Here is a 16,529-nt window from a genome sequence, read left to right on the forward strand (position 1 = left end):
AAAGGGAGCAGATGGTGGGGACACTGAGTTCTGTCCCCTGTCCCAGCCCGGCTGGCCAAGGAATGGCTGGGGGTGCAGGTGCCAGCCGTGGTCCCGAGCAGACCCCAGCAGGCAGCATCTCCGCTTCCTCTGCCCTGACCACAGCCTCTCCCTGCCCAAAGGCCGGCGAGGCAGCGCCCGAAGGCTGCTGTCGTGTGGGTGACTGGCCCCCGAGCTGGAGCAAGAAGGGGTGCAGCTGGGTTTTGGCAATCAGGTGGGGGCCAGGTAGTCAGAAGGGGGTTAATCAAGGCCCCCGCCTTAAGCCTCCCTCGGGCTCGGGGTCAGAGCGCCGGGCCGCGGCCTGGCGAAGAGAGGCAGGGGCCTCAGTCCCAAGGTCAGGGACCCAGCGCAGGCCTCAGACTGCGGGGTCCTGGCCTCTGACTCCGCTGCGGCCTGGCCCTGGGCTGTGCTCTACTCCAGGGTCCCCGCAGGGTTGATGGGGGAGGCGGCCCCCGAGCTGTCGTTGCCTCCCGCCGCCTCCTTCTCCTTCTTGCCGCTGTACTGGCCGATGAAGGAGCCGTCCTCGTTGAACTGGACATCCACGCTGCCCCCGTAGTCGGCCAGGCTGTCATCACTGCCCAGGGGCTTGATGTCTCCGTTGAGGGATGGCTGGCTGCTGCCGAAGGCCTTCTCCTCGTTGTCACTGCAGGGAGAGGGCGGGAGGGAGTGGGAGGCCGGCCAGCCGTGCCCAGCAGAAGCTGGCAGGTGCTGGCCTGCGGAAAGAGGCCTGGCTGGGGGCGGCCTGGGTTCCGCCCGTCTTCCGTCTTCCGTGTGCTCTGCATGTATTGGGGCAGAGGCCCTGAGCTTGGACACACTGCCGGGAGGGCAGGTGGCATGCATAGCACGAGTGGGGCGAGGCTTGGACGTGCCCTGGACCCTGGGGGAGGTGGGGGGCTCGCGGGGCCTGGCTCCCATCTGCAGACGAGACGGGCAGGGGTACCTGTACAGCTGTGGCCCCGGCAGAGCCCAGACAGTGGCAGCTGGGACGGGGACAGGCAGGCCCGGGAGCTGAGAGTCAGCGTTGGCTTCCCCCTGAAATAGGGAGCTGCCGGGCCGGAGAGCCGGGGGAGCGCGGAGGCCAGTGGCACTCCGGGGCGCACGGCGGCCCTGGGAGGCTCCCGGCCCTGCAGTCTAACAGCACCTTCCCACCAGCCCTGCCTTACCTCTCCAGGGACCTGCCGGCACCCCGCAGCACAAAGGAGAGAGAGAGAGACGGGGTCAGGCCTGAAAGTGAGCAGCTGGGCGGCCCATCGGCGCCCGTTCCAGCCCAGCTCACCTGTACTCGCCGAAGGTTTCGTCCTTCATGGGCCGGGCCTCCGAGTCCACCTGGGTGTCCTCCTTGTCCTTCACTGCGGACACAGAGAGGGCCCAGCTTCTTCTCCCGCCCCAGCCTCTCACTGGACAGTGGGCCTCGCCCCAGGCGGGGGCGCAGGTGAGGCTGTCCCTTCGGGCTCTGAACGCTGACAGCGCCCTGTTTCAGCGGCTCTCGGGAGCCGAGGAGCCTCCACGGGTGGACTGCTCACCCCACGTGGGCCTGGCTACCGCGCGCTCCGGTGTGCGCAGAGACTCCCCTTGCGCCTCCTGCCCGCCCCCAACACGTCCACTCCATCCCGCCAGGGGCTCCCGGGACCAAGGAGAACTCGTAGGAGGGATGAAGGGGGGCCCTCGGCGCGAGCATCCTCCCCGAGCCCTGGGGTCAGGAGTTACCTGAGTACTTGCCACCCTTGCTGCGCTTGATAAAGCAAAGGATGAGGAAGAGGAGAAGCAGGACGATGATGGCGCTGACGAAGCCGATGAACCAGCCCTCCGTGGCAAAGCCGGCGGGAGGGAGTCTCACTCGGCCTGGCGGGGAGAGTGGCAAGGGGAACGAGCCCAGGCCCGGGGTAAGTGCCGCCTCCCGGGCGCTGCAGACCCGCCACCTGAGCCCGCCCCCCCGCCCAGTTCCCAGCCTTGTGCGCGGGCTTCCCTCAGAGCCTCCAGCTCCGTCGGTGCACGCCCGACCCCTCCACCCCCGGGGACTGGGCAAGGGCAGGTGCGGGCCAGGCCCCTGGACGCCAGAGGGCCCAGGAGGAGCGATAAGCTGGGGCGAAGCGTGCTTGTAGCTGATGCTTGCGGGGGACCCTCTGGGGGGCAGGGAGGAGGACCTTCTGCAAAAATGGTTTCCCTGGCAACAGTTCAAACAGAGGACACAGAAAGGGATCGTTCCAGGGACCCAGACTTCTCCATCCTGGGCCGAGGGGCACCCGGCTACCGGGAGAAGGAGCCGAGCCGTGGCCCGGGGCCTGAGGTGGCTGGAGCCTGGCCGCGGACGGAGGGACGCTGGCCAGTCGGTGCCCGAGGCGCCCTCACCAGTGCCGTTGGTCTTCACGGCCATCTGGTGCAGGAGCGCCCTCTCCTTCAGCAAGTGGATCTCGTAGTCGGTGTCAGGCTGCAGGTCCCACTGCGTGTACGAGCTCTGGTTGTAGCTGACGTACTGCGGCGGGAGATAAGCGCCCAGCTTCTCATCTGTAGGGGTGAGAGGGCAGCAGGGGTGAACGGGGGCGCCCCCCCCCCGCCCCTCTGGGCCCCCTTCCCCCCTACCACACGGTCCCCTTTTGCGCTCACCCCCCAGGGCTTTGAACCAGATCTGGAACCCGAAGTTGCACTGGCCCTCCTTGGGGACCCAGGAGACCACGCTGTAATTCTCGCCAGCCATGGCCGAGATGTTGCCAAAATCCGGGGTCCCTGGGGATTGAGAGGAGGGTGTGGGACCTCGAGGCAGCCCCCGGGCCGCCCTCGTGGGCCCGGCTGCCTAGCCCGCCGCCTCAGCCCCCTCCGGCTCACCAGATAAGGCCATGGTGCCTCCTTCCCGCACGATTGCCTCTCCAGCGCCCTCCTTCGTTGTGGCCTGGAGCTGGAAGCGGTACCGCAGGTGGGGGCTGAGGTTGGTCAGGTTGTGCGTCCGCAGCTCAGGGTCCGGGAGGTCGAAGGACAACTGCTCTTTGCCCCCATCATCCACTGCGAGGACAGGCGAGGAGTCGGCTTCGGCCGCCAGCGCCGCCCACCCCCCGGCTCCCACCCAACCTCCCAGCCGCGCTGGGCCGAAGCTCTGGGCCCACGACACACGTACGAGGTTGGTAGGAGAGCACGTAGCCCGTGAGCACGCCATTGTGGCTGAGCGGGGGCTGCCAGTGCAGCAGCAGGCTGGTGTCCGACTGGCACTCCAGGTGCAACGCCTCGGGGTGTCCAGGTACTGCGGGGCACAGAGACCAGCGGCAGGTCCTCGCCCTGGCAAGCCGGGTGGGGGGCAGGGCGGGGCAGGGGGGCAGGGCGCAAAGCTCACCTCCCTCGGGGGTGCTGAAGGTCATCTCGCTGGCGGGCCCCAGTCCCCGGCCGTTAAAGGCCTGCACCTCCAGATGGTAGGAGCTGTAGGGCCGCAGGCCTCCCAGGATGGCACTGGTGCTGTTGGCAGGCACCACCACGTGGCCTTTGTGGACATGCCTCTTGCTGTGCTTCCTCTGACTGCCCTCCCACCAGTACGTCACCTGCAGGTGGACAGGAGACCCCGAACGGGCAGAAGGCCTCTGGCAGTGACCCTGGGGTGCGTGTTCCCCACTGCCCTCCCAGGGGAGCCTTCCTTCCAACCCGAGGGCTTCCGGGAGAGCAGCTGGCAGAAGCCCGCCCCCAATCTTGTCACTCCTGGTAGCCTCACCCCTCGCCCCTCACCCCGGGGATCTCCCCAGCCCCTACGCCTTGGACTCTTACATTGTATCCCCGGAGGTGGCCCTTGACCTGGGCCGGGTCCACAGGCCACCACCTGACCAGCACAGTGCTCGAATTGAGGATCTTGATGCCTTCCAGCTCAGGGCTTGCCTGGGGGTCTGGAAGCGGCCAACGACAGGGGACAGGGATGAGGGCCTGTGGCATCCTGCGGCCAGCCCAGAGCCCTGCCCTCCCGCAGGGGGAAGGTGGATTTGGATGCGATGTGAGGGGCGGGGCAGTTTGATGAGTAGGGCGTTCGCGTGGTCTCAGGCTCTCTCCCTGCAGGCTGCTTATTAGTCGCGAGAGAAAACGGCGTAACTACACGGAGGAGTAACTAGAAAAGGTCTTGACTGGATGATCAGACTTAACATCTGGTAACGTTCTAGATTCAAGGAAAGGAAAGAAGCAGGATAACTAGACCCCATGCAGGATCCTGAATGGGGCCCTGGACTGGGGTAAAGACAGCACTCGTCCGTACCACGGGGGTATCGGCTGCCACCCAGGTAGATGCAAAGTTATAGATGCCAACTCACTGACGGTAAAGTTCTTTCTGGATTCTCATAACGGCGCTTTGCTCATGTGAGAACACATCCTTACTCTCAGGAAATGCACTACTGTATATTAAGAGGTAGGAGCTGGGCACCTGGGCGGATCCCCGGGGGTGGGCGGGGAGGGGCCCTGCGGGGCGGGGCGCGCGCACGCAGCGGGCTCCAGCCCCGGGGGTGGGCGGGGCCGGCCCAATACTCACAGTCCTCCCCAGAGTAGCCGATGGTGACCCGGGGCTCCGGGCCCTTGCCCTGGCTGTTGACGGCCTGGACCTTGATCTCATAGGGCACAAAGGTGGAGGTGTTGGACACCACCAGGAAGGGGGCGCTCACGATCTGCTCCTGCCAGGCCCCCTGTGTCTTCTGAGGGCGCCACTGCACGCGATACTGGACCTGGCGGGCATTCCAGTCCATCCACCGGAGCGGCTGGAGCGGGAGAGCAGAAAGGGAGCTGGCTGGCCAAGAGCCCCCGGCCCGGCCTCAGGGCCCTGGTCCTTAGGACAGCCGGGGGAGCCGCAATATCTGGGTCCCGGTCTTATGTCTGGGGGTGAGCTCAGCCCAGGGGCCCCCTCACCTTCCAAGTGATGACCATGTTGTTGGTCTCGTTTCCTTCCCCCTTCACGTCCACGGGGTTCTTCTCCGGGGCTGCAAAGTAACGTGTTAACACATCAACGCTGTGGGGCTCCTGCTGAGGCCAGGAAGGCCGAGGACCAAGGGAGCGATGAGCCGTTCTGGCCCCGGAAGCAGAGGAGCTCGGGCACAGTCATTTCTCTCGACTCGCCTTGCAGAGCCCAGGGGGCCCGGCGCCCGAGGCCCCTCCCAGGTGCTCACCGGCTTCTGGCGTGAGCACAGTCTCCGAGGCTGGGCTGGGCTCCCCCGGGCCGTATTTGTTGATGGCAGTAACTCTAAAGGTGTAGTGGACATAAGGCGACAGCTTGAGGGTGGTGGAGGTCTGGTTCCCGGGCACCTTGCCCAGACTGTGCCACTTCTCAGGCGCCATCTCCTTGTCCTCGAATTCAATGTCATACTCTGCCAAGAAGTGGAGTAATCGGCGTGTGGCCAGTGGGGGAGCGGTGACGGGGCGGCAAAGTCTGGCCCTCCCCGAGGAAGGGAGAGGGGGCCCCGGGCAACTGGTGTCCTCAGGCTCCTGCGAGCAACCTGGAGCCCCCGAACACAAGCGCGTGCTTCCGTGAGCTGGGCGGCCACGGAGCCGCAGCTCTGGGAGGAGGGCGGGCCCGCCAGGAGGGAGGGCTGATGGGGCGCCATGCTGGGGGCCTCTTACTCTCAATGGGGGCGTTGTGGTCGTCGGCGGGGCTCCAAGACAGGCGCACCTGGCTCTGCTTCAGCAGGTGGCGATCGGACAGCTCCAGCCGAGGCACGGGGCCGGGGCTCCCTGAGGGCCACAGAGGGTGGATCTCGGGCCCACTCACAAGCCGGCCGCCCCACGCCCCTGCCCGAAAGGGCCCTGCGACGGAAGCCCGGGCTCCCGAGCCCCCCACACCTGTGGGCCGCGAGCCTCACACCACGCCGGGACTCACCCACCACCAGGAGCTCCGCCCTGCTCTCCACCACGTCCAGCTTGGTGCCGGCCACGCACGTGTAGTTGCCCTGGTCGCCGTAGTCCAGGGCGTGGATGACCAGGCGCCCGCCCTCTATGAAGTACCTAGAGGGGGCGGGGCGCGCGCTTGTCCTTCTGTCCCCCGCGGGCCCGCTACTTCCTGCCACCTGCACTCTGCTCGCCACGCTTCCCTCTCCTGCCAGGGCCTTCCCCCTCAAAGTGGGGCACCCCCCCGCCCACGGATGAGGCCACGAGGTCTGCATGTCCTGCTTTTCCCACTCTGCCCCCTTCCACCGAGGCCAGGTTGGGGCTGGGCCCGCACTTGTCACTGTCCCCAAGCTCCTGGAGGTCGCGACCACCCCCGCGCCAGGTGATACTGTGCTGCAAGGAGGGGTCAAAGGAGGCCTGGCACGTGAACGTCACTCGCGAGCCTTTCTTCTCGATCGCGCTGCGGGGCCCCTGCGTGATCTGAGTGGCATCTGAGGGCAATGACGGGAGGGGAGGGTCACTCCGGGGTCCTCCAGAGACCCTGACCCTCCCTCCCGGAGGGGCTCCTGATGGTGTCAGCGGACCTTTGACCTGCAGGCTAGCCACAATGGTCACGTTGTTTTGGTCGTTGGCAGCCTGGCAGAAGTAGTGGCCGGTGTCGTTGGCCTGGAGGTCTCGGATGCCCAGGGTCCCGTTGGTGTAGGGGAAGAAGCGCTCGTCCTGAAGCACCGTCTTTCCTTCCCTGTCCAGCCTGGTGCGAGCAGGGCAGGCCTGGCTCAGACGCCAGTGGGCTGGGCCCCCCGGCCCCCCCCCCCCCGGCTCCCTGGGCCAGAAGATGGTGCCCCCCGCCGGGGTTGGGGCACTCACCACTGGACGCTGGGCACGGGGGCTCCAAAGGCCTTACACAGGAGGTAGGCGGCACTGCCCTGGACCGCCATGTACGTCTCGTTGTCTGGGGTCAGGATCTTGGCCGGCAGCTCTGAGGGAGGAGACGTGGCAGGACTCGGGGCCGGGGGCGCGCCCACGCGCGATCAGGAGGCGCGTGCACGCACTGGCAGGGCAGCTTCTCCCAGGAGGGCTCGCAGCCTCCGGAAGCTGCCAGTGACTCCTCCAGGCGTTCTCAGGCCCCCAAGAGCCCCGCCCATCTTGCCTGCCCGCACCCGGCTCTGGCCCCTGCCAGGCTGGGCCTCTCTCGGCCTCAGGACACGCCACCCCCTCTGCCTCAGAGGCGCCTCCCGTCCCAGCCACCCACGTCGTACCAATTATTTGAGGTCCCCCTGACAGGCTGCCTCTTCCCCAAAGCCCCCCAGGCCTAGCCCCCTAGCCTTCCCCAAGACTCTGGGAGAGGAGGCCCTGCTCAGTGACCTGTGGTGCGCCAGACCACCCTCTGAGGCTGCTTCTTCGCCTGGAAATACCGACAAGAGCCTGCCTCTCCTCCATGAGCCCCAGCCCGCTGCTGGGAGGATGGTGGGGAGAAAAGGGGAAGGCTCCGGAGAGGAGACAGGCAGCCACGGTAGACAGACCAGCTGCTGGCTGAGTCGGTCCGGCGGCCTTGCCTGGCGGGCTGCAGGGATGGACTGCGGGCTACGAGGCAAAGAGGCGGCGGCGGCTGGGTCCAGCTGGCTGGCACTCACCGACAACGTAAATGTAGGCATTGGCCAGCAGGAGCCCGTGCCGGTTACGGGCCTCACACTGGGTCACCATCGTGTCGCTGGGCTGCACGTTGCTCAGGATCAGGGCTCCATGGTGGATCCGGTACTTCTGGTCCTTGGCCAGTTCTGTGTGTGCAGAGGTGAGCCACGCCTAGGCCCCTCCTCGTCCCCACCGTCCCCAGGGCTCCCCGCGCTCACTCCCTGTCCCTGCCCGAGGCCCTGCTCACCCTCCACAGGGATCCCATTGATTCTCCAGGTGACCTCTGGCTGGGGCCTGCCCTGCACTTGGCAGTCCAGGCGGGCAGTCTCTCCCGGCCCGTACAGATGGCTCTGGGGCTTGTGCAGCCAGTACGGGGCAGCTGCGAGGAAGGGGAGAGCCGCCCTGAGCCCGCAGCCTGCAGCCAGCTCTCGGCCCTGGCCCAGACCCTGCCCCCCGCCCCCGGACAGTGAGTGCTGCATTCTGGGGAGCCGGCAGAGGCGCCATACCCTCCACGGTGACGTAGTAGGCATGCCGGTCACTGCCCAGGGAGTTCTCAGCCAGGCAGCGATACTCGCCGTCGTCCTCCTCACCCACGTTCAGCAGTTGCAGGGTCTTGTTGTGGTTCTGGTAGGTGACTCGGTCGGCCGGCATGGGGCCGCTCGGGCGCAGCCATTTAATGGTGGGCGTGGGGCTGCCCGGGGCCACGGTGCACGGGCGGGCCCGAGGGAGAGAGCACAGGGGAGAGAGGACCAGGCCACTCAGCCCTGCCCCGCGGCACAGGCTCTGCCCCGCCCCGCCCCTCCCCTCGCGGCGGGGCCCAGACTCACAAGCCCTCCGCGATGCACTCCAGGACCAGCGGCTGCCCCTGCAGGGCCACCAGGTGGCTGCTGGAGTTGGTGGGAAAGAGCAGGCGCGGCTTCCTGTCCATCATGCTGTTGGCTGTGAGGACACAGAGCGGGCGGCACGGCTGACTCTTCCCTCCGCCCACAGAGTTCCCGGGCTGGGTGACTCTGGACCCCCCCAGCAAGCCCCCGGGGCTGCAGTCTCCTCCTCGGTTAAAGAGAGGGCCCCATCTCTGCCCTCACCACCCGGGGAGGCGTTTGGGCCAAGCTGTCTTCGAGGAATGCCGGGGTGGCCGGACCGATGCGATGGGCCGTGCCTGAAGGTGGGAGAGCAGCAGGGCGGTATATCAGAGCCTTTGGGACTCACTGGCCTTGACCCGGAGGTCAATGGGTTCCTTCTGAATGATGGTCCGGGTGCCAGGGAAGTGGGCATGGCAGATGTAGTCCGAGTGGTTGTCCGAGGTAAGCACATTGGCGAAGTAGAGGTTGCCGTTCTGGCCCATGGTCACCCGCTCATCCTGCTTGATGTGTAAGATCTCTGCGGGGTGGGGGAGGCAAGGGGGCAGAGGTCAGGACCCCCATCCAGGAGTCACACCCGCTGACAGCCTCCCGCCCCAGGCAGCAGCCACCCACTGCTGTTCATCCAGTAGATCCGGAGCGGCTCTGCGCTGGGGGGCGGGTGGCAAGGCAGGACCACCGACTCCCCTTCCTCCACCTCGACAGGTCTCACCGTCTCCTTTGGCCACTTGGGGGTACCTAGAAGGGACAGAGAGGCTGGCGCTGTGGGTCTCAAGTCTCCTCCCGGCCAAGGCAGAGCAGGGGAAAGGAGGAGGGAGAGCCAAGGGGGTGGGCCAGAGGGCCCATGAGGCCATGAGGAAGTTCACGTAAGGCAGGCAGAGACTCTGGGTCCTTTTTGGGCTCAAGGCAGAGACCGGCCCTCCATGCAGAGGAGAGGACGGGCAGGAGGCCAGATGGCTGTGAAGGGTTAACTCTCCGCAATTCTCAGCTCCCGCCAGGAGGACAGGACGAGGGCGGGTGGGGGAAGGCTGAGGTGCAGCGGTGGGGGGAGGGGAGCTGCGGAGGGATGCTGGAGCCACAGACCCTTCCATCATCCTGACACAGAAACCATGGCAACGGTTCCCAAGGTAACTGGAGGGGCAGAGAGGGGAGAGGAGTGCAAGCTCAGGAGGCAGAAAGCTCAGGGAGGATGGAATGCAGCGGGGAAAACCCCAGGGAAAGGGCGGCACAGATAAAGACGGAGGAGCCGGAGAGCAGGAAGGAGGGAGCTGGAGAGGCCAGGTGAGAGGTGGAAAGCAGAGGGGAGAGGAGACGGAGCGATGGCGGAGGCGGAAGGAGGTGACCCGAGAGTGGTAGAGAGGAGATGGTAATTCGGGGATATGGACGGGGCGGAAGCCGAAGGCCAGGTAGTGGCTCAGACAGGCTCAATCCTGCGCCCAGTCAGTCAGTCAACAAGCCCAAGCCCACGCGCATCCCCCCAGGCGGCAGGCCCCCGAGGCCAAGAGGGGGTAGAGCACAGAGAAGAAGAGAGGGAAGGGGAGATGGAGCCGACCAGGAAGAGCAGAGAAAGAACCAGGCAAGGACGGAGAATGTGGCTACGGGCACACGTAACAGCCAGCGGAGGCTGGGCTCGCACACGAGCTCCCCAGGCCTGTTTGGGGACCCCCTCACGTGCCCCAGGCCCTCCCCGGTCCCTGCAGCGCCTCGCACCCTCGGCCATGAGCTGGATCTCGTGGGACATGGCAGTGCCCAGCTTGTTGCTGGCAAAGCAGCGATAGGTGCCCTGAAAACTCTGGGCGAAGTTGCTGCTGTTGCCCGTGATGGTGAAGGAGCCGGAGTGGGGGGTCTGGCTCACGGTCACACCCGGCTCCTCCTTGGGTTTGAAGAGGACCCCGTCCCGAGTCCAGCGGAACCTGCGGGCAGAAAACGGCTCAGAGGCCTGAGGCCGGAACCCAGGACCGGGGCTGGCACGGGCCAAGGCAAGGCTGCAAGCCGCCGGGGGCCCCGGGGAAGGGCTGGGGCAGGCGAGGACCAAGGGTGACGAGGGACATCTGGGGTGTCTGCGCCCAGCAGTTGGGAGGCCCTGGGAGACACGAGGGCTGGAGATAAAGTCAGTGGTCAACCCCAGGGCTTAGAGGGTGAAGGTCACTCACTGCACTTCGGGTTTGCCGCTGGCCTCGCACTTGAGGCTGATATCATCTGTCGGGAAGACGACCACGCGCCGTGGAGACTGTTCCGTGATGACGGGGGGCTCCATCACTGGGGACAGGGTGGGGACAGTGGCGGTGAGGATGGCCTCTGGCGGGCAGCGCGGCCTTAACCCCTGTTCCGTGGTGAGGCAAGCAGGGTCTGGAGCCTTATAGGCCCCACAGCAACGGGGTTGCGGGGACAGGAGGGATGAGCTCGGCCAAGAGCTGCTGGGGCCAACGTGGAAGGAGACAGAATAGAGAGAAGACGGCACTAAAGGTTACAAAGAAAGAAACTAGAGGGGAGAGATGAAGCCAAAGAGAAGGACGAGGAGCGTGAAAGGAAGAAAAGAGAGACCAGGAAAGCCAAAAGGGGCAAACCCCTCACAGGGAGAGCGGGGGCCAGGGGGAAGGGCGGAGTACCAGAACGAGACGGGAAAGAGGCAGGAAACCCAGCGGAGACAGAACAAAGGTGTCCCCCAGGCACCCCAGGAGAGAGGAGGGAGGCTGATGCGGCCTCCAGGCCTCCAGCACAGGACCCAAGAACCAGAAAAGACTGCAACCCGCGCGGGGCACACGGCACACAGGGAGAGCCGAGCGGGAGAGGGGGAGGGGGCGTGCTGACACCCCCTCTTTTCCTCTCTCCTTGGCCTTCTGGGAGACACTCCCACCCTCCCCGCAACTTACCGTGGTGTCCTTCATCTGAGAAATCCAGGCAGCAAGGGAGAGAGGGAGAGGAAAGCTGACATGCCGCCCCAGCAGGGGCCCTGGCACGGGGGCGGGAAGACACCCCTGGGGGAGGGGAGGCCGGCAGGGGAGCTGTAACGTGGGGACACGTGCCAGCCTAGAGCTGTGGCAAGTCAGGACCCGGAAAGAGGGGACACAGCCCGCATCACCAGTCCTGGGGTGGGTCAACGCCCAGGGGGAGCCAGGCCTCGGCTCCAGCAGGCAGGGGGAAAGAAAGCCGTGACTTTAGCAAAGAGTGTGCTTTGAAGAGACCCTTGCATCTTCCTGGCAGGGCCTGCAGAACTGACCCCCACCCCACGCAGGATGCCTCAGCCAGGGCACCCTCCCCTGCTCCAGCCCGCTTCCCTCCTAATCCAATTAGCACAGCTCGGTGTTTTCAATTACCCGGGCCCAGCCTTCAGAGCCCCGCTGCCCCCCGCCCCCCCCCCCCGCCCCGCAAACCCTCCCAAAGGCCCTGCTGAATCTGAGTGTCCCTTGCCTGCAGGGCCGGCGCCAGCCCTCATTTTCTCCCCTTCCTTCCTCTCAGTCTGCCACCAAGCTCCCTGGAGCTGAGGCCAGAGCTACTGCCCCCAGTGCCGCTGGACTCAGCCCAGCACTGGCCAGGGTGGCTGTGAGGAGGGGAGAGAGGGGAGGGAAGGGTGGAGAGCAGTGGGCCGCCTCTGAAAGCTTTGTCTCTGCTGAAGACCTCAGTGTAAGGGCCCCCAGGAGAGAAGAGGGGGCTCCCTGGGGACACTGCGGAGAGGGCCCTGCGCTGGGAAGGGGCCAGTGAAGGCAGCCCAAGAGCCAGAGACAGAGAGAGGGGCGACAGGATGGGGAAAGCAGGAAAGGAGACAAAGGGGCCTGGAGTGGCCGGGGAGGGAGAGAGCTGGAGGATAGCTTCCAACAGGGAGGCACCAGGCCGCCCGCCATATTGTCTTGGGGTCAATAACAAGCGCCAGCCGGTGCCCAGGGCAGCCTCAGACTTGCCGCGGTCTTTGACCTACTTCTCGTTCCTCTTCCCTGCCTTTCTCCAAATTCTCCGTGTCCCTCCACACACAGGGCAAGGCCTGACAGCAACTGAGAGGAGGAGGGGAGGAGGACAAGCACTGTGTGGGAATGCGGAAAAGTGGGAGTCTGGGCGCGCGTGTGGATGCTCCAGGCTGAGCGGCAGTGACTTCGTGAGCGTCCGCTCGTGTGTCTGTACATGGGTGTGTCTTGCCAGAGTACATCTGAAGGCTGTGTGTGCCACAATTTTGTGTCGCACACCCACTTCCGTGTTTGTGTGGATGACTGCGTTCCTTTGCATCTAAACTTCTCCCTGTGTGCCACTCGGAGCCTCTGTGCCTGGGTGGATACAGGTGGCTCGTCTGCGTCTACCCACGTGCTCGTCCGTGTGCGCCCGCAGCTGGGGGAGTGGCACGGGCGTGACTGCGCGCACCTACGTGTGTGTATCCAAGGAGACATCCCCGACCTTTCTTCCCACCAGCCCCTCTCCACCTCCTCCAAACCCTCACTGCCCCCGCCCCCCCCAGTGCCAGGTGCCTTCCAAGCCCACCTCCCTCAGCCCCTGCCCCACTCCTGGCATGGACAGTCCCCACCTTCAGCCCAGGGCTCATCTCTCAGTGACGCTGGCCTCCAATAGGTCCAGGCTCAGAGACAAAGGTGGAAAGGTGAGGGGGCAGGGAGTGGAGCTACCGAGGATGCTGCCCCACACCCAAGCCCAACAGCCACTTACAACGGTGTGTTCTCAGGAGAAAACATCATCACGGTAACACACATCCCCCCCACCCCACAGGTACTCGCAGGCACACGCGACCCACTACAGTCTAACGTTAACAGTCAAATACCTTCAGACCTTCACAGACGTGACCAGTAAGTAACGGTTATACCGAGTCACAAACTTACCCATATAGGAAATCAAACTCACACTCACACATCCACAAATACATCCAGACAAATATAACGTCTGGCCAACCCACAAGCATACACAGATACTCATGTTCAGTCACAACCCTCCAGCCACACTCCCCAACACCCACGCACCTACCCGTGACCCCCCCAAAGGTAATACTCCAACAGCCCCACCCCCAGCCCCACCAAGTAACTACACATCAAATCGCGAGGATCCAGAAGGCTAAGGGGTCTGTTCCCGTCTCAGTTCACAGAAAGGGCTACCAGGGGCCCAAGATAGGATTACCCAAGCCAGAAGGCGGAGCGAGGCTAGATGGAGCTAGCTGAGGACCGGGGATGGCCCCATTCACCTGCCCGCCCCATCCTTGGAGGAGGGGTGGGGCGGGCCGAAGGAGAGCGCGGAGGCCCGGAGGAGGAGGGTCCAGGGCCCGGCCCGCTGTCCGTGGTGCTGAAACCTCACCAGCCCTCCCTCACCTCTGGCCCCTGTCCGTGGTACTGAGATACCCCGCGCCTTCCACGCTGTCCTTTCCAGAGGCACTCAGCGTCCTGGGTACCTCTTGCCCACTCCGTGCCCAGGAAAGGAGGGGTGAGGGGCCGGAACCGGGAGAAGGTGAAGAGGTAGAAGATAAAGAGAAGCCCAGCGCGGCGAAGGGAGGCGCCGAGGCTCCCTCCGGTTACTCACATTCCTCGGGGATCTGGATGAGCAGGCAGGGGCTGCACAGGAGGAGAGGCCACAAGTACCGCAGCGCCACGGCCATCTTCCCGGCGGCGCCGGCGGCTCGGCGCGGCAAAAGCCGGCCGGGCTCGGCTCAGGCTCCGGCCAGAGGGAAGGGGGCTGGTGGGCGGCTTGGGGAGGGAGCCGGGGGTGGGGACACTGCGAGAGGGGAGGAGGGAAGGGAAAGGTAAGGGAGGAGAGAGAACGGACGGATGTTAGTGACTAACATCTGGGCGAGCCTGGGCCCCTGGCCCCGCCCCCAGCCCCGCCCCCGGCTGTCCGGCTCCCCCATCCCTCCCCCCCCCCCACCTTGGAGAAGGCAACCTGCAAGAGACAGCAGAGGCTGGGGCTCCAGTTTGCCTTTCATCCCCTTCCTACTCTCTGTCTGTGCCTCCTCGGAGAGAGAACGGCCGGATGTTAGTGACTAACATCTGGGCGAGCCTGGGCTCCTGGCCCCGCCCCCAGCCCCGCCCCCGGCTGTCCGGCTCCTCCATCCCTCCCCCCCCCCCCACCTTGGAGAAGGCAACCTGCAAGAGACAGCAGAGGCTGGGGCTCCAGTTTGCCTTTCATCCCCTTCCTACTCTCTGTCTGTGCCTCCTCCGCCAGCTGCCTCCCCAGCAGCAACCTGTTGCCCCGATCAGCTCCCCTGGCTCAACATCCCAGCGAGCAGATGCCTACGGGCATCAGCGTGGATGTGGGTCTGCACGTAGCCGAGTACGCACATCGGGATCTCTGTGGCTGTGTGTGTCCATTTTCATCTTCTCACGAGGGGGGATGCACTCATGAGTGGGTGTGTGCACGCAGAAGTATGTGTGTGTCTCGTGTGTCTGTATCTATGGGGGATGAATCCTCATGTCCGCTATTTCTGTTTGCACACACAAGCATGCCTGCGCACATACGTAGAGAAGAACTCGTCACCGTCTCATTGCTGTGGGTTTCAGAGCCAACTGATCCCTGGGTGCTGTTGAGGCCTAAAGAGCTGGAGGGGGGCGAGGGGGGACTTGGGGAGCGGGGGCAGGGGAAGAAGGAAAGGGGCCCAAGAAGGCGGCATTTCACAGAACAGGCTGAGGAAAAGGAAGCCTGCCCTCGAAAAGTGGCAGGAGGGAGGCAAGGAGGAAAGCACCTCCCTGCTGTCCCTCAGGCTCCTGGGGGGACAATAGAAGCGACTGTGGCCTCTCCCCTTCCAGATGCTCCAGGCCAGGGTCAGAGGAGGGGTCAGGAAAAGCTCTGGGACAGTGTTTCCGACATCTCGAGTGTCTGGCAAGCCCACCTTCTGGGTCTTTTTCTGAGTCTTCAGGGCTCAACTGATAGATGTGTCCACTGCAAGCCCAAGTGATGCCAGCTATACGCACATCCCACCTGCATGCAGGAAGCCCCAGTGGCTGAGGGCCCCGGGGGAGGGGGCTTCTCTGCCAATGACTAGAAGAGAAGACACTCCCAAGAAGACAGGTCATTTTGACTCCAAACAGGAAGAGGTGTGAGAAAGAGACAGTGGTAAAAGTGCAAGAAGGGCAAGAGCAGGTTGCTGGGTGACTGAGAGCTTGGAGGCTGGGGCCTGGGTCTGGATGCCAGGACCTTATCAAAGCGTGGACCAAGCCTCAGCCAGAATGCTGAAGGGGTGTGTGGGGAGGCCTGGAGCGCCATGCTAAGACATCCAGAGCGTCAGGAGTCAACCAGGAGCCACATATGGGTTTTGTGTAAGGTGACCCGAGAAGAGTGAATTCAGCAGACCGCCTGGGGACCGGGCAGGGAAAATGGACGGCGGCGAATGGCAATTAGATTAGAGCTCTCAGACTCCCAGACCCAAAGCTGGAGGGGGAGGGGGAGAAGCAGCAGGGTGGGTCAACGTGGATGGGCTGAAGGCCAAGAGAATGACTTGGAGGGTAAGAAGTGGCAAAGGCACGGCCAATTCCCAACTTGCAAGAGCCAAGCTGGGGCCCAGAAAGGAGGAGCAAAGCCAATGCAAGCAGGGTGGGCCCCATGCAGCCCTGGCCTCAGCTTCAAGGCCTGTAGGAAGCAGTAGGAGACTCAGATCAGAAGGCAGGTGATCAAACGGCAGCCTTGGGAGCTCTGAGCGCTCTGGTCTTAGGAGGGGGAGGGGAGAGACACGAGAGAGAATCTCAAAGGCGGACCTTCCCGCAAGAGAGGAGACTAGAGCACTCCCTTTGCTGGAATGATGATGGCTGTCTGTCCCCAAACTAGGTTCCCAGAATTGGGTTTGGCACGTGTACCCCAGTGTATATGCAGGGGATATATGATACCGCCAAACCCCCTGGTCCCCACCCCAACACCCCACGGTCTCACATCCAACCTCTTTTAGTCTCTGGTATTTGCCACCCAGCTCACCACCTTCCCAGGCACTCAGAGCCGGGCAGGAGCCAGAAGGCTGAGAGGCCCCCGACAGCTGGGAGGGGGTCTGCCCCCTCCCGTCCCACCGCTGCCCCGGCTCTCTGATCTCTCCCCATTCCTCAGGCAATTACAGAGCAAGCAGCTCAGGTTGTCAGCTCGGCAGGCCCCCACCCCCCATCAGCACCTCCAGGGGCCAAGGAGGCGGGGGAGTGTTCCACAAGCTGGTGTACAGACGGAGCCAAGGCCATGTCTGCAAAGCGGGGGCAGGCTGGGGAAGAC

General features: G+C 64.6%; 1 protein-coding gene across 1 annotated transcript; it reads right to left on the minus strand.

Annotated features, from left to right (window-relative positions):
• Positions 1-390: 390 nt before the first annotated feature.
• Positions 391-13,944, minus strand: L1CAM (L1 cell adhesion molecule). The gene is made up of 26 exons (XM_007113579.2): positions 13,869-13,944; positions 10,517-10,622; positions 10,074-10,276; positions 8,979-9,101; positions 8,713-8,883; positions 8,331-8,442; positions 8,010-8,194; positions 7,751-7,882; positions 7,506-7,649; positions 6,739-6,850; positions 6,456-6,622; positions 6,206-6,362; positions 5,864-5,988; positions 5,608-5,718; positions 5,157-5,354; positions 4,900-4,970; positions 4,529-4,751; positions 3,784-3,899; positions 3,362-3,563; positions 3,149-3,271; positions 2,863-3,036; positions 2,644-2,763; positions 2,389-2,544; positions 1,747-1,881; positions 1,316-1,388; positions 391-682 (listed from the first exon to the last, which is right to left on the minus strand). Exons 1-26 carry the CDS (start codon positions 13,942-13,944, stop codon positions 451-453), a joined length of 3,747 nt encoding a protein of 1,248 aa, XP_007113641.1. The 3' UTR covers positions 391-450.
• Between the last annotated feature and the right edge of the window lie 2,585 nt (positions 13,945-16,529).

The sequence above is a fragment of the Physeter macrocephalus genome, chromosome 21 (assembly GCF_002837175.3).
Source record: "Physeter macrocephalus isolate SW-GA chromosome 21, ASM283717v5, whole genome shotgun sequence".
Lineage (NCBI taxonomy): Eukaryota > Metazoa > Chordata > Mammalia > Artiodactyla > Physeteridae > Physeter > Physeter macrocephalus.

Coding starts and splice junctions, on each gene's coding strand:
- L1CAM (XM_007113579.2), bottom strand. CDS start 13,944: ATGGCCGTGGCGCTGCGGTACTTGTGGCCTCTCCTCCTGTGCAGCCCC. Junction 8,884..8,978: donor GATCTACTGGATGAACAGCA/GTGGGTGGCTGC, acceptor CCCACCCCGCAG/AGATCTTACACATCAAGCAG. Junction 4,752..4,899: donor ACATGGTCATCACTTGGAAG/GTGAGGGGGCCC, acceptor CTCCCGCTCCAG/CCGCTCCGGTGGATGGACTG.